We start from the raw sequence: 18,593 nt of genomic DNA on the forward strand, positions 1-18,593 counted from the left end.
CCTTATCACATATCTTCATAACAAAATAAATAAATAAATTATTACATGCATGGAGATATATAATTAAAAAAAAATGTCTCATTCAAAATGTCAAATCTATCAACTTTAGCGCGCTATATAATTTTACATAAATAATCACAATTAAAAATTAATAGTTAATAAATTAAAAATGCTGTGTATTTATTTTTTTTAAATAACTATTTAAAATTCATAAAGTGATCATTTATGTCTTTTATTTATTTACGTTTATATGCATATATATATATATATATATATATAAAAGATATAAAATATCGATTATTAGACTAATTTCTAGACTTGACCAAACCTAAAACCAATAACACCCGACGATAGTCTTTAAGTGATTACAAATAAGTCGTCTATGACATGATAACAATGCAGGGCTCAGGGTGTTGAACTGACAAGTGCATCAATTCGTCTTAAATAGTAAAGTAAAAATGGAAATTTAAATGTTGAATTTACAAGAATTTTATTTGTGCTTAAATAAATGAATATATAATTTTCAAGTAATAAATAAATTGATTTAAAATATTATAAAGAAAAACAATAAATTAAATTGACATAAAATTAATTTATAATAAACGAGAGAGACAAATATAAAAAGAAATTAATTAATTAAAATAGAAAAGAAGTGAAAATTCAATCTTATTATAGAAGTTAAATTTAGAAGATGAGAAAGTTGGAAACTTAGCCTATCAAAGTTACTCTTGATGTAATATTAATGATTTTTTTCTATGAGTAATTAATTCAATTCTCACATGCATCTACTCATATGCTCTAACCAAGATCCCTCGAGTGATTGAACCTAATTTATCTATTTTTTTGATCAAATCCCTTTAAGAGTTAAAATACTTAAATTGCATTAACAATAAAGATGTATAAGAAGCTAAACAAATCTATCCATAGTGATGACTTTATTTAGATACATTTCTCAGTTCTACGACTAAGTTCCCAACAAAGGGATTTAGTCTCTCATTGTCATAGGAGGCTTTACAATTACAAGATGATAATATTTAGTAAATGGGATAATTGAGAAAGGGAAAAGAAGGAAGGAATGATTTATAATGTTTGTTTCTCCTTCTTTTAGTCTTTTTCTTTTATAAGAAATTGTATTCTCTTGGAATTCCTGACGCTAAACATGTGTTGTCCGCTGAGCTTGTGCATCACGCTGAGCGATTGAGACACACGAAGCGAGCAGCTTCAGATCTTCAATTTGCTTCTTGGGCTTAACTTTTTTTTCGTGCCAATTATTCACTAAGCATAAAAAATTCATCAACTTTTAATATTTTCTGCACAAAAACATAAATGATGTTAAAATTCTAATTATTTACACAAAAAGAAAGAATTAAGAGAGAAAAATTATCAATTCTTATATAATTTAATCCCAAAAATATACCTAAACATAGCAGTTATCATAGGATAATCAAAAGACCTTTAACTTTCCCACCAGAAGATAATTATCCTATCATCACAAAGAAGATAATTGCATTATCTCAACTTATCCTATCAATCCTATACAAAAAAAAAAAACTAGGGCATATAAAGGCAACAAGCTAGACTCCACATATTATGTACGACTTCTACCCTAACCACTGTTAATTGTTATTCGTGAGTAGTAAATGCATTAAAAATAGGAGAAAAAGTAGCAATGTACTTCTAATTTATGGTTTCTTTTGTGAGATTTGTGAATAAATTATTCTTATGTGAATTTATACAGTGAAAACTCCATTTTTTATGACTAATGTTGAACTTAATTGGATTTTTAGGCTAAAGAAGAGAAGATTTTGAAATGTTACTGAAGGACTCGCTCAACGAGCCAGATTGACTAAGCGAGACTCATCCGCTTAGCGAGGAAGTCAACTCGTTAAGCGAGTACAAAATCCTAAAGAATGTTAAGTTAGAGAGCAGCGCGCTTAGCACGCAGCCAGCCCAACGAGGATATTATCTCTTCTCGCGCTTAGCGCGTCCAAGCCCGCTTAGCGCACAAACACTAATTTTCGCTCAACGAGACATGCTCGTTGAGCGCGTCTTCGTAAGCTGAGAAGCCCAAAAGTCTTTAAAATGCTGAGAAAGGAAAGAAAATAGAGATAGAAGCAACGTGGGAAAGAAGAAAGAAGGCACCAAGGTTGAAGAGAAGACATTTTCTTCACATCTTTACTATTTCCTTTCATTCCTACATCATTTTCACCCTTGTATTAAGTCCTCCTTGCTAATGGAGAGCTAAACACTTCATTGTTGGGGAGTTTTTCCACTAAACACTCTTGATGTAAAACTTCTAACTATCTATTTAATGTTATTGTTAGTGTTCTCTGCTTCTATCTGTGTTTATTTTACATATTTGTGGCTTGATCACCCATTTATATGCTTTGTTAGGTATTAAGTATTGGAAAATACTTAAAGTCCTTAGAACTTGATAGAACAACTAGAAGTCTGCATTTCTAGGAATATTGTGCAATTATCTAGTACATATTGCATCTTTTGCGTAGTGCAGTTAGCTTAGAATGAGTTTGTTGAGGAATCAAGAACGAAACTATGAGGACTAGGCTCTTTCATGAAAGGAATTACAGTTAGAGTAATTTAACGGTGCAAGAACATTAAGATAATATTAAATAGAGAAAAACTTATCTAGTTACGTCAAGAGAAAGTTCAATAGAATACTCCTCGACGTTTTCATTTGATATTTGTTCTATTATATAGTTCTACGTTTGTCTTGTCATGCATTTTTAAGTTTAGAGAAAGTAATTCAAGAATTTGAATCATAAATGAATTCCTCTAATTTATTTTACTGCAATTAAAAGTGTTTACAAATTGAATATGCGGCAGCTAAGTATAACAAATTTCCTGTGGACACGATACTTGAACTTACCATTTTAATTACTACTTGAGCGAATTGGTACATTTATCAATTAAGTTGAACAATCACCTTTTATTTATAACTCAAATTGACTAAACATTAATGGAGTCCCTGTAAGTGACATCCCCTTCTAATTAGAGGCCCTCGCAGTATAATTTGATTTGATTTTTAAACAAAAAATCATCTAAATCAAATATTAAATAAACATATGTAGTTTGATATAATTCGATTTAAATATAATATTAAATACGAATTAAATCAAATCAATTTTTTACATTTTAATTTAGTTCAATTTGGTGATTTTTTTATTTTTTTAATTCTATTATTATAATTTAAAATCTATCAATTAAATTTTCATATATAGTTATTATGCTATATTATTGTAAAAATGAATTTTTTATTAAATTTTGTTTAACATATTTTAGTTAAATTTTATTATTTTCACCACTATTTAATATTATTATAAAATGATATTACCAACTTATTTTGTAACATAATAAAAATTTATATATTACTTGATATTTAATATTATTTTTAACATATTGATGCACCATTTTTTAACATATGATAGTAAAATATGTATCTTGATTATAAAATAAAGAAAATATAATAAATTATTCAATATTTATTATTAATTATCACAACAAAAATCACATATTACAAACTTGGTTGTACAAAAAAAACATATTACAAACTTGTTATGAAAAAAGTACACTATAAATTACATACTATAGCCATTTTAAATTTAAAATAATTAATATGGACTATATTAATGTTAATTAAACATCTATTAAATAAATTTAATATAATTATAATATACTATTTGATTCAATTTTGATAACCAAATCAAAAAAATCAAATCAAACCATAAAAAATACCATTTTAAAAAAAATTTGTTAGTGACACAGCCAGGAAAACTTGATTAATTTTTTATTTATTTATGGAGTTATGATTTGGTTATGTTTTGAACATCCTTACATCCAAGAAAAAATGAGTGTAATTTCCCCTATGTTTTATACATGAGCCAACAATGAATCACCCATGTGCAGGACTTACAACGTTCCCAAATGATGAGAATCATGAAACTGGTCAAATACAGGCTAAAGGCCCAAGTGGAGAAGGGCGAAGGTCCAAGTGGAGAAGGACAAAGCCCCCGAGTGGAGAAGGATGAAGGCCCAAGTGGAGAAGGATGAAGGCCGAGAGGCAGAGACACTATCAAGACTATTAATTGTTGTTGAAGGTCCAAACTAATTTGAAGACCCAAGTTAAATAAGTTTTTAGTTATAATTTATTTTTATTGTAATTTTGGACCAAACTATTTAGAAGGCCCATGTCTATTTTTATCTTTTTGTTCAGCTACACTATAAGTATGGGTTTTTGTTTTGAATAAAAAAACTTTTGGCATTTTCATAAAATTGGGTGAGAGTTTCTCTCTGGGTTCCTTGTTGAACCAATATCAGACTTATCAAGGTAATCCTTGTGGCGTCTACCCAGACTTATCTTCCTTCACCAGAAGTGGCGTCTACCCTGACTTATCTTCCTTCACCGGAAGTGGCGTCATCCAAACCTTCATAGCCTGTATCAAACGATCCGCTCCTACTCAGGTTCACATCATTTGGTATCATCCGTTCTTGCCAAACCTTCACCAACTTAACAACGAGTCTCCATCACATCCCTCTTAACTGCGACATTCTGATCTTTCATCGCCATTAGATCAACCTCTGCCCATGCAAGAAGGTGGGTGTCGAGTTTCGGGTTGCTAACTTTGAAATATATATGTTTCTAAAAATTTGAAATATATAGTTATATTAAAAATAAATTGCAATTATTTATTGAATAGAATATATTTTAATTCCTTTCAAAATTAACTTTAATCCCTGTATGCTAAAAACAGTTGCTTTGATCCTTGTATATTTTGTTGTATGGTGAAGTTTTTTTTTATCAAGTTAAAAAGAAGTACAAGATAGGAACTAATTTCAAATTTCTTCAGAAATATGAAGACCAAACTCGTTATTTTTGAAATGTAAGGACTAAAATCAGCTTTAACCAATTGAACATATATAAATCCCAATTTACTCTATCATCTTGGTAATAATTCAAGCTTCATATTTTGGTATCATGAAATGAAATATACGTGAAACAAATAATACCCATTTGGAAATCATTACTAAAAATATGAAAACAATAAAATCGGACAATAATGTATGTCTCATTTGAGCAACATCTTTTATCATCTTTGACATTGCGTCCTTTTTCATTTTTGGTTCCACCCAGTTAGCATTTAGGTATGAGTGCATGACCCTGAGCAAATACACAATATAGTTATTGATAATTACTAGCAAATATCATCACAAACAAGTTTCTTTCGATCTCAATTTCTCCCTGGAATCCAAAGACATTATCTGAACAAACCATTTTATTTGACAATAAAAGAAATCACTAAAAAAATCATATCTTAGCTACTGCTAAAACCCAGTAGTCAAACGCTAAATAGATATTAGTGTAATTAAGCTTTACATCCTCTTGTATCTTGATGCTCCAAAGCCGGAAGCGGTGCAATTGCGTCCATGTTTTTGGCCTATACTAATTACCATTGACAAAAATCAGACTCTAACGCAGACATCGCAAGGGAAAAAAAAAAGTTTGACATTACATTAGCCTCCACCTAACACTACTAGAAAAATGCTTATTACCTGAGGATTTTTCTGCAAATTTTGCAAAAAAAGAATCCGTAGAAAACACATTTTGTACGAGCCACAAGCTTATTTTTTCACCCTAAAAATCCGTAGAAAAATCAGTCTCTGGATTAGATTAGTCCACTTGTTCACCCTAACATTCATAAAAAAAAAAAAAACAAAAAACTTTCATATAAAACTTTCTTAAATTGTCTCTTTCATTAACTCTCATGAAGGAGATGTATTAAATTAGAAAACTTGTTTGTTGTAAGAAATATAAATTATAAATTTATATACAAACGTATCATACTAATTAACGTACTATATACAAAACTATCAATCATTTATCTGACTAGTTTAATTATTTGTAATAATAAACATCATTAAATTAATCAGTTTAACTATATTTTATGTTTCTTCACTTTAAACAAATTAAAAACTCCTTAAGCTTAATTTGAAATCTATCAATTACTGGACCACAATTACTGAAAGAGAATTCCTTCAGAATCACAAATTAATTGTCTTGGACCATAAATATCTTGTTTGTTTGTATATTGTGTTGCATCCTTTTCTTCACATGAATCGTGTACGGTACATTATTCACTTTAACTTTCTAATTATATCAAGCATATCTTTGGTTAAGCTTCTCCCAGTGTCACGAGAGTACTAGCTAGGAGAATTAAATATTGGTTATTATACTATTAAAAAAAATATTGTACGGTTAAGATAATTTTTTCACAAATTTTCATAAAATAATAAATATTTTTTGTTGCAACTGGAAACAATTCTATGTTTATGTTTATATATATTTTTGAGAAATGTGTTCACATTAATATTTTAAACAAATATATAAAACAAATAAAACTGAGGTTGTCAAATACCATTTTTCAATATTTATTTTTTCGCATTTACATATGCTATATATATAATTAGCCGAGGGATAACATTTTAATATCATTTTAATGAAATTGTATGTCATAAATACAAGTATATGATATTTGTGAATGTCTTATATTTTTAAAATTGACTTGTATTCAAAAATTGGTTTAGTTACTTTTATTTATTTTCAAAATAGATAATTTTTATAACTTACCTATGTGGTTTTATTTTATGAGTATGTCATAAAAACAAAAGAAATTATGTATAAAGATTAGATTTAAGTTTTTCTTTTTTATATTTTTTCCTTACTACGCAAATATATATTAACCACTAATTATAAAATTATTTAAAGGAAAAATTTAAAAACAATAAGAATAACAAAATATTTAAAGAAAAAATCATTAAATTTTAAAAAAATAATGTTAAGAACTCTTTTAAAGATACTTTTAAAACGAGTTGATCCACTTGATCCGGTATATTATTTACTTTGTTTAATCTGTTTTCATCTTAACTTTTTAAATCTTCTTTTCTTATAAATATATACACTTTTCTACAGTCCGAAATGATTATTTTTTAAATGAAAAAAATATAAAAGAAACGTGTTTGTCGTATCTCATTTATTTGGAAGGAGGGAAATAAACAAGTGTGAGAGATATTTGCATAGACAAAAATAAGGAAAAATAATTTGGTTTTAATTTTTTCTTCTTTAGTTATTTTTTCTTTAATTGAATAAAAAATCAAATTTTAAACCATCCTTTTCCTTAATTTTTTTTCACCCTCCAATCAAATCACAGAGTTTAAAAACACAATGAGTTGACGTAGTGACGACGATAGTCATGTGATAAGCAGCGTGGGACAGACTTACAGTAGTATTTTTGTTTTTTTTTTTTTTTACAAGAGGGACCATCTTAAACATTAACACGTGTTTAGACCCAGTCAGATTCTTCAAGAATCACGACCCTTTTCATTTTGACTCACACTCTCACAGAAACTTCTTTAATTAGCTTCAGATATTTATATTTCCAAAACGTGGGTTTTTTTTGGCTTTAATTAAAACGCTCAGCAAAATTGGGGTGTTGTGATTTCATTGACTAGCTAGTAAAATTAAATTAAATTGAATTAAATTTTAATTTTTGTAGATGATATCAGCCAAACAAATCGAACCAATCTAATTAACACAAGATTGATTTAGTTCATATATCATTGAGTTATGATAAATAAGTAAATAAATTATTATACTTTTCACTACAATCTTAAGAAAAAAGCTAATTACTAACGGATATGTACCTACGGATAAAAATCCATCAGTAAATTATAATTTTCAGCAAATGATTCGCCGGTAACTTTTGGTTTCTGATGAATTTACAAACGGATTTAAGCTCGTATTTAATTTGATTAGTTATTGCACAATTTTACTGACCAATAATATTCATGAGTAGTTACAGACCGATTTTACTCAGATATTTACCGACAAATTTTACCTATACATTATATTTATAGGTATTTATTGACGAATTTTATCTACGGATTATATTCATATGTATTTCCTAACGGATTTTTCTGACAAATTGTATTAACAAATAGTTACCGACAAATTAAATTGGCAAGTATTAACCGATAGATTTTATGGACGATTACATTGTCAAGTATTTACCGATAAAATCTAACAACCAATTTTCTATTGGTAAACTAAAAATCCATAGGTAACAGTGAAGATAAAAAAAAAAGAGAGAAATAGAATAAAACAATTATCTAATTGGGTGATATCAACACATATAAAAGACCACTTGATCATTATTAAAGTTGTTAAATATTATCATCCATTTTTTCACACCATGAAATTCAAAACATATATATGTACATGGCACACAATCATCACAAATTAATTAATTAATTAAAACATTTCTAATTAATTACTGAAGTTGTGGTACTCTCTCCAAGATCATTGTACACATCGTATTCGTAGATTCTCTCCAACCTCTTGCGTTCACCTTGACCTTTGTCCCGTAAGTGTTCTAGCTGCTCTTCTCTTAACCTCTTCACTTCTTCTGGTGTTTCAGACGGCAAATATGACTGTTTCAAATTTATTCACGGTCAAATCTAATACCTTAAATGGATGCACAGAAATATTAACGACACTTGCCACATACCTTGCTCTCAAGGATTAGACTATTAGGTTATCTATGGAACTATTGCTTACAGGGTTGTGTTATAAAATAATATTGAAAAAAATAAAGAAATTGATATGGATAAGAATTAACTGAGTATGTAATGTGACTAAAAACTTTTGCATTATCGGTGTAAACTAATCAATGAAAATTCATGATAATTATTTTAAGAGTTTAATTATTTTAAAATAATTTTACACTATCATTTAATCATAAAATTTTTTATGATTAAATAATAATGTAAAACTATTTTTTATTCATAGCAACCAAAAGTGATACCAAGAAATTTACAATAATCTACATACACGATTCAATCAATTAAGTTAGATTTCTTAATATTACAAAACAGTTTTACATTATCATAAACAATTTTTTCTTATTATAAAAATTGACAAATTTATTACACTTAATAATTTGTAATTATTCCCTCCATTCCAAATTGAATGATTTTTAGCTTTGAAAAATTCATATTCATATTGATTGATACTTTTAATTTTCAATAAAATATGAAAACATTTTTTTCAATTTTTTTCTCAAAGAAAGAGAGTAAAGATATTTTAGTAAAGTTAATAAATATTGTTATTTTGAAATACTTATTTTTCTTAATTTGTACAGAAAAAAAAAACTTAAACATCAATTATTATAAAATAAAGGAAGTAAATAACAGTAAAGATACTTTACAGTATCTATATAAAACCTATTTTCTCTCTATAACTTATCTTGATAGTTTTAAAAGTGTGAATATAATACATTTATTGAAATAAATAAAAATTTATTTTAGTAAAATTATTCCCTAGTAAATATTACCATCTTGAAATATTTTGGTTTTTTTTAAATCTTTATAAAAAAAATTTAAACACCAATCATTTTGAAATGAAAAAAATAAATATCAGTGGAAAAATAATGAACATTATTATTGCGCGCATAACCTATTTATTTTCTCTCAAGAACTAATCTTGATGAAATATGTAGTTGTTATTTACTTACTGGGATGAAGCTCAGTGCGAGCAAGCTCCAAGAGAATTGATTGACCTAGCAACGGTTGGCTGAACAGTGATTACGGCTTTAACTTTCACTGATTTGTTTTCAGCTTCACTCACAGCCACAGCTTCGATTTTGGTGCCATTCCTCCTGCACCCATAAGTGACCCTTTTTTGCTTCCTTTGGTTTTGAGGCATGGCTTGTGAAGATTAATGAGATAAGATGGACTTGAATTTGATATATATGAACTTGTTGCATCAGCATTTTTGCTGATTCTGTGTATATGTTATAACTCGCCCTTAGTTTTTCTTCTTTGTTTAGTGTGAGCTGAGTGAGAAAGATTGTGATATAAATAAATAAAGAAGCTGATGAGGGAAAACCGGGAAGTTATACTTACTGATTATGGGTTCCCACACGTTCGGATTATTATAGGTTTTTTCTCTGACAATAGCTTGTTTCGTAAATCTTATTCAAGTTTGAATTAGATATCATGCAAAGATATACTATATTAGTAAAAGATAATTACTCTCCTATTATAAGTTAATTTTATAAAATTGAGTTAAATCAATACTCCACATTCCAAGGCATGAGAGAAGATGATTTCATATTTTATTTTGGAGTAAAAATGGTAAGTGTTAATGTATAAAATGATAGGGTATTTATGTATAATTACTCATACGTAAATTAAACTTCTTTTGCACTTTACTTAAAAAGTATATACTCTTTTTTTTCTCTTCAAAAATATATGTAAGATTTTTTTTTTGTTACAGTCAAATCACTTACTTTATTTTCTCGTTCAATTTAATTTTAAAACATTTGCATGGTGCACGAGAAATTTGTTAATTTATATTTATATATAGTATAAAATAAAATATGAAAATGAGATGTCTAGATTGGATTCTAAATGTGGAATAGTATTGGAGAGAATGAACTAGTGGGCACGATTTTCATCTGGCTTCCATTATTTCCTGGTGCATTGGTAGAGGCTACTAATCTATTCTACTAAAAAGGATAAATTTCTTGTTTATTTCATTGATTGTTATGATATTTATAGGCTGATACATGTGTGCAGACAGAAAGGAAAAGATATATTCAGCCTGTTACATAAGCGACAAAAGCAGGTATAGCAGCAAACCTCAGGCGTAATCCTCAAGGTAGGTGGGACTCCAGGTAGGGCTCTTGGACCTGATGTTCCCCTGATTGGAATTGCTATCAACATCCTCCACACCAAACACGACCTAGTCCTCGAGGTCGTATGCTGACTTTTCCCAATGGATCAAGACCATGCTCGAGGGTGGAGTTTTGGTACTATCCCATTTCCAATCCAAAAAGGAGAGGGAAGGAGGTGGGCCCTTATGTGGTTTGGGTGTTGTAGGTGACTTGGCTACACACTCTTTGTGACATACTGTTTCATTGCTGCTATAGTTCTCTATGTTACTCCCTTCTCATTGGCTTCTTTATGCTAAGGCACCCCAGATTCCGCCACAAACTTCCATCAGTTCCACTCAACTTCTTTAGGAGGTTGCCTGCTAGATCAGACATCATGTTGTAAGCTAGCACGGATGATATATTCAACTTGTTCCTTTTGTCATGCACTTGGTTTAGACAAATCTTCATAAAGTGGTAATATTCATGAATCATGATGTTGCTGTTATGTTCATTTGCATTCAGTTATTAATAATGAAACTTCATTAATTAGTACCAACTTTCATTTTTTTTATAACTGGCACTAGTGTAAGATACTTGTAGTAGCTACATTTCCCTTTGCAAACCAAGGAAAGTTTTTCAGGATTAGCTTTGTCTTCTTTCTTTTTTATTCTTTTAACGATTGTTGTTGCAAAACCATAGACAAATTGAATTTGTGATCACTATCTAAATCTTTTTCCATCCCAAACACTCGGCAAATATAACTATACTTTTTTTTTCACAGTTTTTGTTGAATATATATTCAATACTGGAACGTGTGTTGTTTGATGACAATTGACAAACATAATGTAATGAGAGTCATGGACTTGGCCATATGTATGCATGCTCCTTTTAATTCATGAAATCATAAAGCATGAGAAACCATGGTGTGAATGCAATGAATATAGCGGGCCAACTTGTGTCAAGTGCCGACACCGAATCTTTGCAAAATGACATGACACATTATTTTGTTGTGAGTAAACTAACGTGAAATTGTAGAAATGTCATTTTCATGAAAAAGGTAAAAATAAGGTAGATCTATTTCATTACACGCGCGATATTAGAATTGAGTCACACCAAAAAGGAAGCCACAAGTTCACCCTAACTGCTCAAAATTTTGGGACCCTAGTGTGTTTTGTAAGAAGCTTGTAAGTTAGTTTCATCAAATAATTTTATTTGGTTTACAATTTTATTTTACTAGTTTTTAGCTTATTTTTGTAAGTTATTTCAAATAACTTAATAAACATAAATTAGCTCATATAACTAGGGGTGTGAAAAACTAGTTTGGTAAAAAAACCAAATCGAATTGGTAAAAAAACTTTGCTGTAACACTGAAGTATTGGCAATCAGGAGGAACTCTGATGGTGTTACCGTTAATGTCAAGAGCTTAAATCAAGTTGAAACTTTGGAATTTGATAAGATAATAATTTCTGGTTCATTTCCATTAAAATATGGAAGAACTTACAGATCATTGACTTCAACTTGCATAGGTATGTAGAATTCTTACTGCTCCATATTTATGTAAGGTATTTTTTTATCCAGCTTGAAACCTGATTAAACAAGTCTTGTGGCAGACTGTGAAACAGAAGTAATGGATGCAAGTGACCTTGAAAAGGATTTGTTCAGCAAAGTAGAGACAAATGACTACTACACCACTGTTTTAAAGATTAAAGGGCTAGAACATTTGCCTGTTGGATTCTATTATTTTAGTGAATATATGGAAGATCCTAGCACAATGGGACATCCAGTTGCAATGCAGAGATTTTATTCTGACACTAATATATTCTTATTATGGTCCTACGGCAACTCTGTTGATATTAAGGAACCGACAGTCATGGAGCTTGTAATCAAGACAATAGAAGCCATTGGGGGAGAGGTTGAGCATGTCATTCTTCAGCGTCGCTTTATGTATTTTCCTCATGTTGGCAGCCAAGGTATTTCATTTTAAAAAAAAAAATACTTTACTCTTTGCCAAGTAATGACTCTAAATGTTGAAGCTTTAATGCAGATATGAAAGATGGTTTTTATGAAAAGTTGGAATCTGAGCTTCAAGGTTCAAGGAATACTTATTATGTAGGCGGACTTATGGCATTTGAGCTCACAGAGAGAAATTCATCTTATGCCATGGCTTTGATCTGCAAGAACTTTGCATATAGGAATGATTTTCCAATATTTCCTTACACCAAGGTAATTTGTCATCCGTGTATATTTTGACATCTCATTGATTTGAAAAGCCTAGCTTTTATCGATTTTAGATAGTCATGTTTCCCAAATAGACCTACACTTAATAGAAGCATGTTTTATGCAGAATTTGTTTCCCTTGCAAGCTTTGTGCCAGAAAAAGAATCGTAGAGAATTAGGTGAATTGCCAGAAGTGCAATTTCCTAATTTGCCTACTTTGAATAGCTACTTAACGCACTGGGGAACTCATCCAATCACTCAAAACAGGGCTCTTTATACTTGGATTAATGAAGAAGGGACTCCAGTATGCCAAAGGACCTATGGAGAACTATATTTTAATTCTTCTTGCATTGCACATAAGCTCCTAACAAGCCAAAAGCCAGTTATCAAGCCCGGTGACAAGGTTCTCCTGATCTATGTCCCTGGTTTGGATTTTATTGATGCCTTCTTTGGATGCCTAAGAGCTAAAGTCATACCAGTCCCCATTCTTCCTCCAGATCCCATGCAAAGAAATGGACAAGCACTAATTCGAATTGAAAACGTTGCCAAGTCATGTAACATTGTGGCAATTTTATCAACTGTAGCTTATCACTCAGCAGTCCGTGCAGGTTCGTTGAAAAATTTAATCTCATTAACTGAAAAAAATGGGAAATCCTCAGCTCGGTGGCCGAATCTTCCATGGTTGCACACTGGTACATGGGTCAAGAACTCCAAAAGTATGATTCTGGAACATCTTGACAAACAATGTGAACCTCAGCCAGGTGATATATGTTTCTTGCAATTTACCTCAGGTTCAACTAGTGATGCCAAAGGAGTCATGATTACTCATGGTGGGCTAATTCACAATGTAAAGTTCATGCGAACAAGATACAAGAGCACCTCAAGGACAACGCTAGTAAGCTGGCTCCCTCAGAATCATGACATGGGGCTGATTGGGGGACTTTTTACATCTCTTGTTAGTGGTGGATCTGCAGTTTTATTTTCACCGATGACATTTATCAAGAAACCACTCTTATGGCTTGAAACTATTAGCAAGTATCAAGCAACTCATAGCGCTGGACCCAACTTTGCCTTTGAGTTACTGATTCAAAGATTGGAGTCTGACAAGGATAAGCTTCAGAATTTAGACCTCTCATCCTTGACTTTTCTTATGGTTGCTGCTGAACCAGTGAGACAGAAGACCATGAAAAGATTTATTGAGCTAACCAGTCCTTTTGGCTTATCTGAAAAGGTGATGGCTCCTGGATATGGCTTAGCAGAAAATTGTGTGTTTGTCAGCTGTGCATTTGGAGAAGGTAAGCCAATCATTGTTGATTGGCAGGGAAGAATTTGTTGTGGATATGTTAATCACAAGGATGCGGATGTTGACATTAGAATAGTTGATCCAGAGACTTGTGAAGAGCTTCAAGAAGATGGAAAGGAGGGAGAGATCTGGATTAGTAGTCCAAGTGCAGGCATAGAATACTGGGGAAGGGAAGAATTGAGTCAAAAAACTTTCAGGAATGAACTTCATAATCATCCTGGACGTAGCTACACAAGAACTGGATACTTGGGACGAATAATAGATCAGAAGTTATTCATCACTGGAAGGATCAAGGATCTTATCATTGTTGCTGGAAGAAATATTTACTCGGCAGATGTTGAAAAGACAGTTGAGACTTCATCAGAATTTCTTCGTCCTGGTTGCTGTGCTGTCATTGGAGTCCCTGAGGAAATTTTATCAGCAAAGGGGATTTCCACTCCAGATGGCTCTGATCAGGTTGGCTTGGTTGTGATTGCAGAAGTAAGGGATGGAAAGCCAGTCAGCAAAGATTTGATTGAGAAAATTAAGACTCGTGTGGTAGAAGAACATGGAGTCAATGTTGCTTCTGTCAAGTTGATCAAGCCTAGAACCATCAGCAAAACAACATCAGGAAAAATCAAGAGATTTGAATGTGTCAAACAGTTCACAGATGAAACACTGAACTTGGTACCACAAGGTTCAAAAACTATTTTGACAAAGAAGTCTTTGTTAAGGCCATTCACTACAGGAGCATGGGGAGAAGAAAAAAGACCAGGGCAACAGCAAGTAAGAAGTATACTTGCACCTAGGAAAAGGATCAGTAAGAATGAAATTGTAGAGTTCTTGAAAGGGCTTATTTCTGAGCAGACGGGAATCCCAATCAACGACATCTCAGTCACAGACAACCTGACATCCTATGGAATTGACTCAATTGGTGTGGTTAAAGCAACTCAAAAACTGTCAGATTTCTTAGGAACTCCAGTTGCAGCTATAGATGTTTTCACTGCATCCTGAATTCTAGAATTGGCTAACTTCTCTAAGGATCTCCTATCAAAGTCTCAGCCTCAACTTTCAAGCAATCTGCCCAACATTCCAGAAGCTGAGAGTGATTCTACTGAATTCATTGTGGAGGTATCCAAGTCTCGCCAATTTGGTATCCATGTACTTCAACTCCTGGCACTCATTTATGTTTCTATCATGCTGATATCTCCTGCATACCTATCTATTACTAGTTATCTAAATTTCATCCTAAGTGCCAGTAAATGGATAGATGGATTTCCCTGGTTAAATTACTTAATTTCCCTGACTTTTGCACCTCTTGCTTGGATTCTTTGTATTGCTTCTACTTGCATTTGCATTTCATTATTTGGAAGCTCTTTCTTGGGGCCAAACTATGCCCTTACCTCTGAAATCTCCATCTACTCAATGGATTTTGTTAAGTGGTGGGCACTATATAAGGCCCAAGAAATTTCTTCTAAAATTCTGGCTATACACCTCAGAGGAACAGTGCTTCTAAATTACTGGTTTGAGATGCTGGGTGCAAGGATTGGATCCTCAGTTTTACTTGATACAGTTGACATCACTGACCCATCTATGGTGTCAATTGGAGATGAAGTTGTCATTTCTGAAGGTGTTTTGGTTCAAAGCCACGAGGTAAAGAATGGAATTTTAAGTTTCCATCCTATTAGGATTGGCAAATGTTCTTCCATTGGACCTTATGCTGTTATCCAAAAAGGAAGTGTTATTGGAGAAGGTGTTGAGGTACAGGCCCTGCGGAAGGTTGGACAAGACCAACATGTGTTCAAACCTGCAAAGCTTAATAATGATAACAAGAAATGTTATGTACAAGTAAGGCAATGCTTACAAAAATATTTTATATATTATGAACATATATTTTTAGGTTATTTTTTATATCTGACATTCTGACTGTCTTTCTCTCTCCACGCACACACACAAACCATGGAGTTTGTTTGATTTTTGAGGTTCCATTATACTGCTATTACTATTGAGGCATTTTCGTCCTTTGTTGCTCTATATTTCATCATTTCACATAAATAACTCCTGTAGTCACTTTGTCTTTCTGCTCAAACATTGTCTGAGCATATGATTTTGAAGTTTAGGAATTTATAATATATTTCTCTAATTTTTAGGGGGAACTGAAAGTCATGGTCATGCATATCTACATCTACAATATAAATTAAATACATACAACAATCGAAGCTAGAACTATTAACTAATACCTTTCCATTTTATCTCAGAATGCAGAACTACTCATTACCAGCAAAACTCAATATGATATTATCTACCACTTTATGGGAATCTATCTTGTTGGCTTTCTCAGCTCCCTTGCTGCAGTCATTGCCTACTTCTTATATATTTGGTTCTCCAAGCAACCTCCATCACCCCAACACTTTACCTTTGTTTGCATATGTGGGGCCTTCCATTGGATACCCTTTACAATCTTTACATATGCTACCATGTTTTCTGAAGTCTCATCAAACCCCATCATCTTTGCCATTTCATTTACCAGCGCCTACTTGCTTCATGGTTTCATACTCATCATTCTCACCACTGCTTTTACTCGTCTCCTCAAAACTTGTCAAAAGAAAACCCAATTTAAAACCCAGCTTCAATGCCAAATGATAACTTCCTGCCACCTTAGATGTGCAAAACTTCTCTCAGGAACAGAAGCCTTCTGCATATATCTACGCCTTTTGGGTGCAAAAATTGGCAAGCATTGTTCCATTAGAGCCATCAACCGAGTTTCAAATCCAGAGTTAATGTCTATTGGTGATGGTGTCCATCTTGGAGATTTTAGCTGTGTAATTACAGGCTTTCATTCTTCAAGTGGATATGTTAGTGGAAAAGTTGAGGTTCAGGACAATTCGGTTATTGGTAGTCAAAGTCTAATCCTCCCTGGTTCTCTAGTCCAAAAGAATGTGATTCTTGGTGCACTTTCAGTTGCTCCAATGAATTCTACACTTCAAGAGGGTGGTGTCTACATTGGATCACAATCCCAAGTTGTCATAAGGAACTCAGTGAAGAATGCTTATGATGAAGGGATAGAAGAGATGGACATGGTAAGTAAGAAAAGAGTTGGTAATTTGGCTGCAGCACTGCACAAAAATGACTCACAGAAAGTGACCTTGACCAGAACATGGTATCAGACCTTCTCCGCACTCTTCACTCAGCCACTGCTACAAACAGTGTTACCTCATATGGTGTTAGGTTTAGCAGTTTTTGCTCCCTTGAACTGTGTTTTTTACCTAAAGAGTGCCAAGAATCTTCCAATATACTGGTTGCTTCCCTTGTTTTGGATTCACTCGGGAGCCTTAGCCGCATTGGCGTGTGTGATAGCAAAATGGATTCTTGCAGGAAAGAAAAAGGCAGGTGAAGCAGTGCCTATATGGAGTCAAAGGATCACATTGGACAACACATGGCAGGCCATTAGAACCTTAGTTGGAGACTATTTTATGGACATGACAAGTGGATCATTTTGGTTTGTGCTGTGGATGAAGTTGATGGGTGCAAAAGTGGATATGGAACATGCAGTTTATGTAGATAGCATGGGGGCCTTATTGAACCCTGAAATGGTGAAGATTGAGAGAGGGGGTTGTGTGGGGAGAGAAGCCTTGCTCTTTGGACATGTATATGAAGGGGAAGGAGGAATGGTGAAGTTTGGAGAGATCAAAATTGGAGAATATGGGTTTGCAGGGAGTAGAGCTGTGGCGATGCCAGGTGTGCAAATAGAGAGTGAGGGCAATCTTAGTGCTTTGTCACTTGCCATGAAGGAAGAAATCATTAGATCAAGGTGACAAATATTAGTAGTGCTAGCTTGTCATTTGTGCAATGACAAATGCACTCTTTCTAGGTCTTGCAATGAACAACTAGCTAGCTTTTTTACTAGAAGCTGAGTCATTATGAGTTACATTTAGGATCTTGTATAATTAAATAATATGCATCATGCAGTGAAATTCCTCTAGAATTTCACGTGTATTTCTCACTGTATACTCATAAAAGAATAAATATTTAACAAGCATGCTGAAGAAAGCATTATGTACATCAGAGAATAAATGAAAATAAAAACAGAAAACCAGTAGGCATAATATTTGAGCATGCATTGCAAAATAATTCTTGCCTAAACTAACAAATCAACTTAGCCTACCTTACATTTGCATGAGAATCAACATCTGCGGGTATATATAATTCTTGCAGGGTGCTCTGCAAACAATCTATATCTTTTGGGAAGGTAGGGGCAGGGATTTCCTAAAAGCTCCACCACTATCCTGGGGCGCACTATGATAATCAATATTTATAATTTTGAAGAGGAAAAAGTCAGAAAACTTACAAATTACAATTGATTTTGT

At 32.3% G+C, this 18,593-nt stretch overlaps 2 protein-coding genes across 2 annotated transcripts; both read left to right on the forward strand.

The window, feature by feature from the left end:
* The first annotated feature begins 9,589 nt into the window (after window positions 1-9,589).
* LOC114378589 (long-chain-fatty-acid--AMP ligase FadD28-like) lies at window positions 9,590-15,267 on the forward strand. The gene is made up of 5 exons (XM_028337226.1): window positions 9,590-10,010; window positions 10,651-11,201; window positions 12,306-12,697; window positions 12,772-12,950; window positions 13,072-15,267. Exons 3-5 carry the CDS (start codon window positions 12,355-12,357, stop codon window positions 15,238-15,240), a joined length of 2,691 nt encoding a protein of 896 aa, XP_028193027.1. The 5' UTR covers window positions 9,590-10,010; window positions 10,651-11,201; window positions 12,306-12,354; the 3' UTR covers window positions 15,241-15,267.
* Window positions 15,268-15,402: 135 nt separating this feature from the next.
* Window positions 15,403-18,265, forward strand: LOC114378590. The gene is made up of 2 exons (XM_028337227.1): window positions 15,403-16,074; window positions 16,485-18,265. Exons 1-2 carry the CDS (start codon window positions 15,424-15,426, stop codon window positions 18,039-18,041), a joined length of 2,208 nt encoding a protein of 735 aa, XP_028193028.1. The 5' UTR covers window positions 15,403-15,423; the 3' UTR covers window positions 18,042-18,265.
* The last annotated feature ends 328 nt before the right edge of the window (window positions 18,266-18,593 follow it).

This window comes from Glycine soja, chromosome 12 (genome assembly GCF_004193775.1).
Source record: "Glycine soja cultivar W05 chromosome 12, ASM419377v2, whole genome shotgun sequence".
Taxonomy (NCBI): Eukaryota; Viridiplantae; Streptophyta; class Magnoliopsida; order Fabales; family Fabaceae; genus Glycine; species Glycine soja.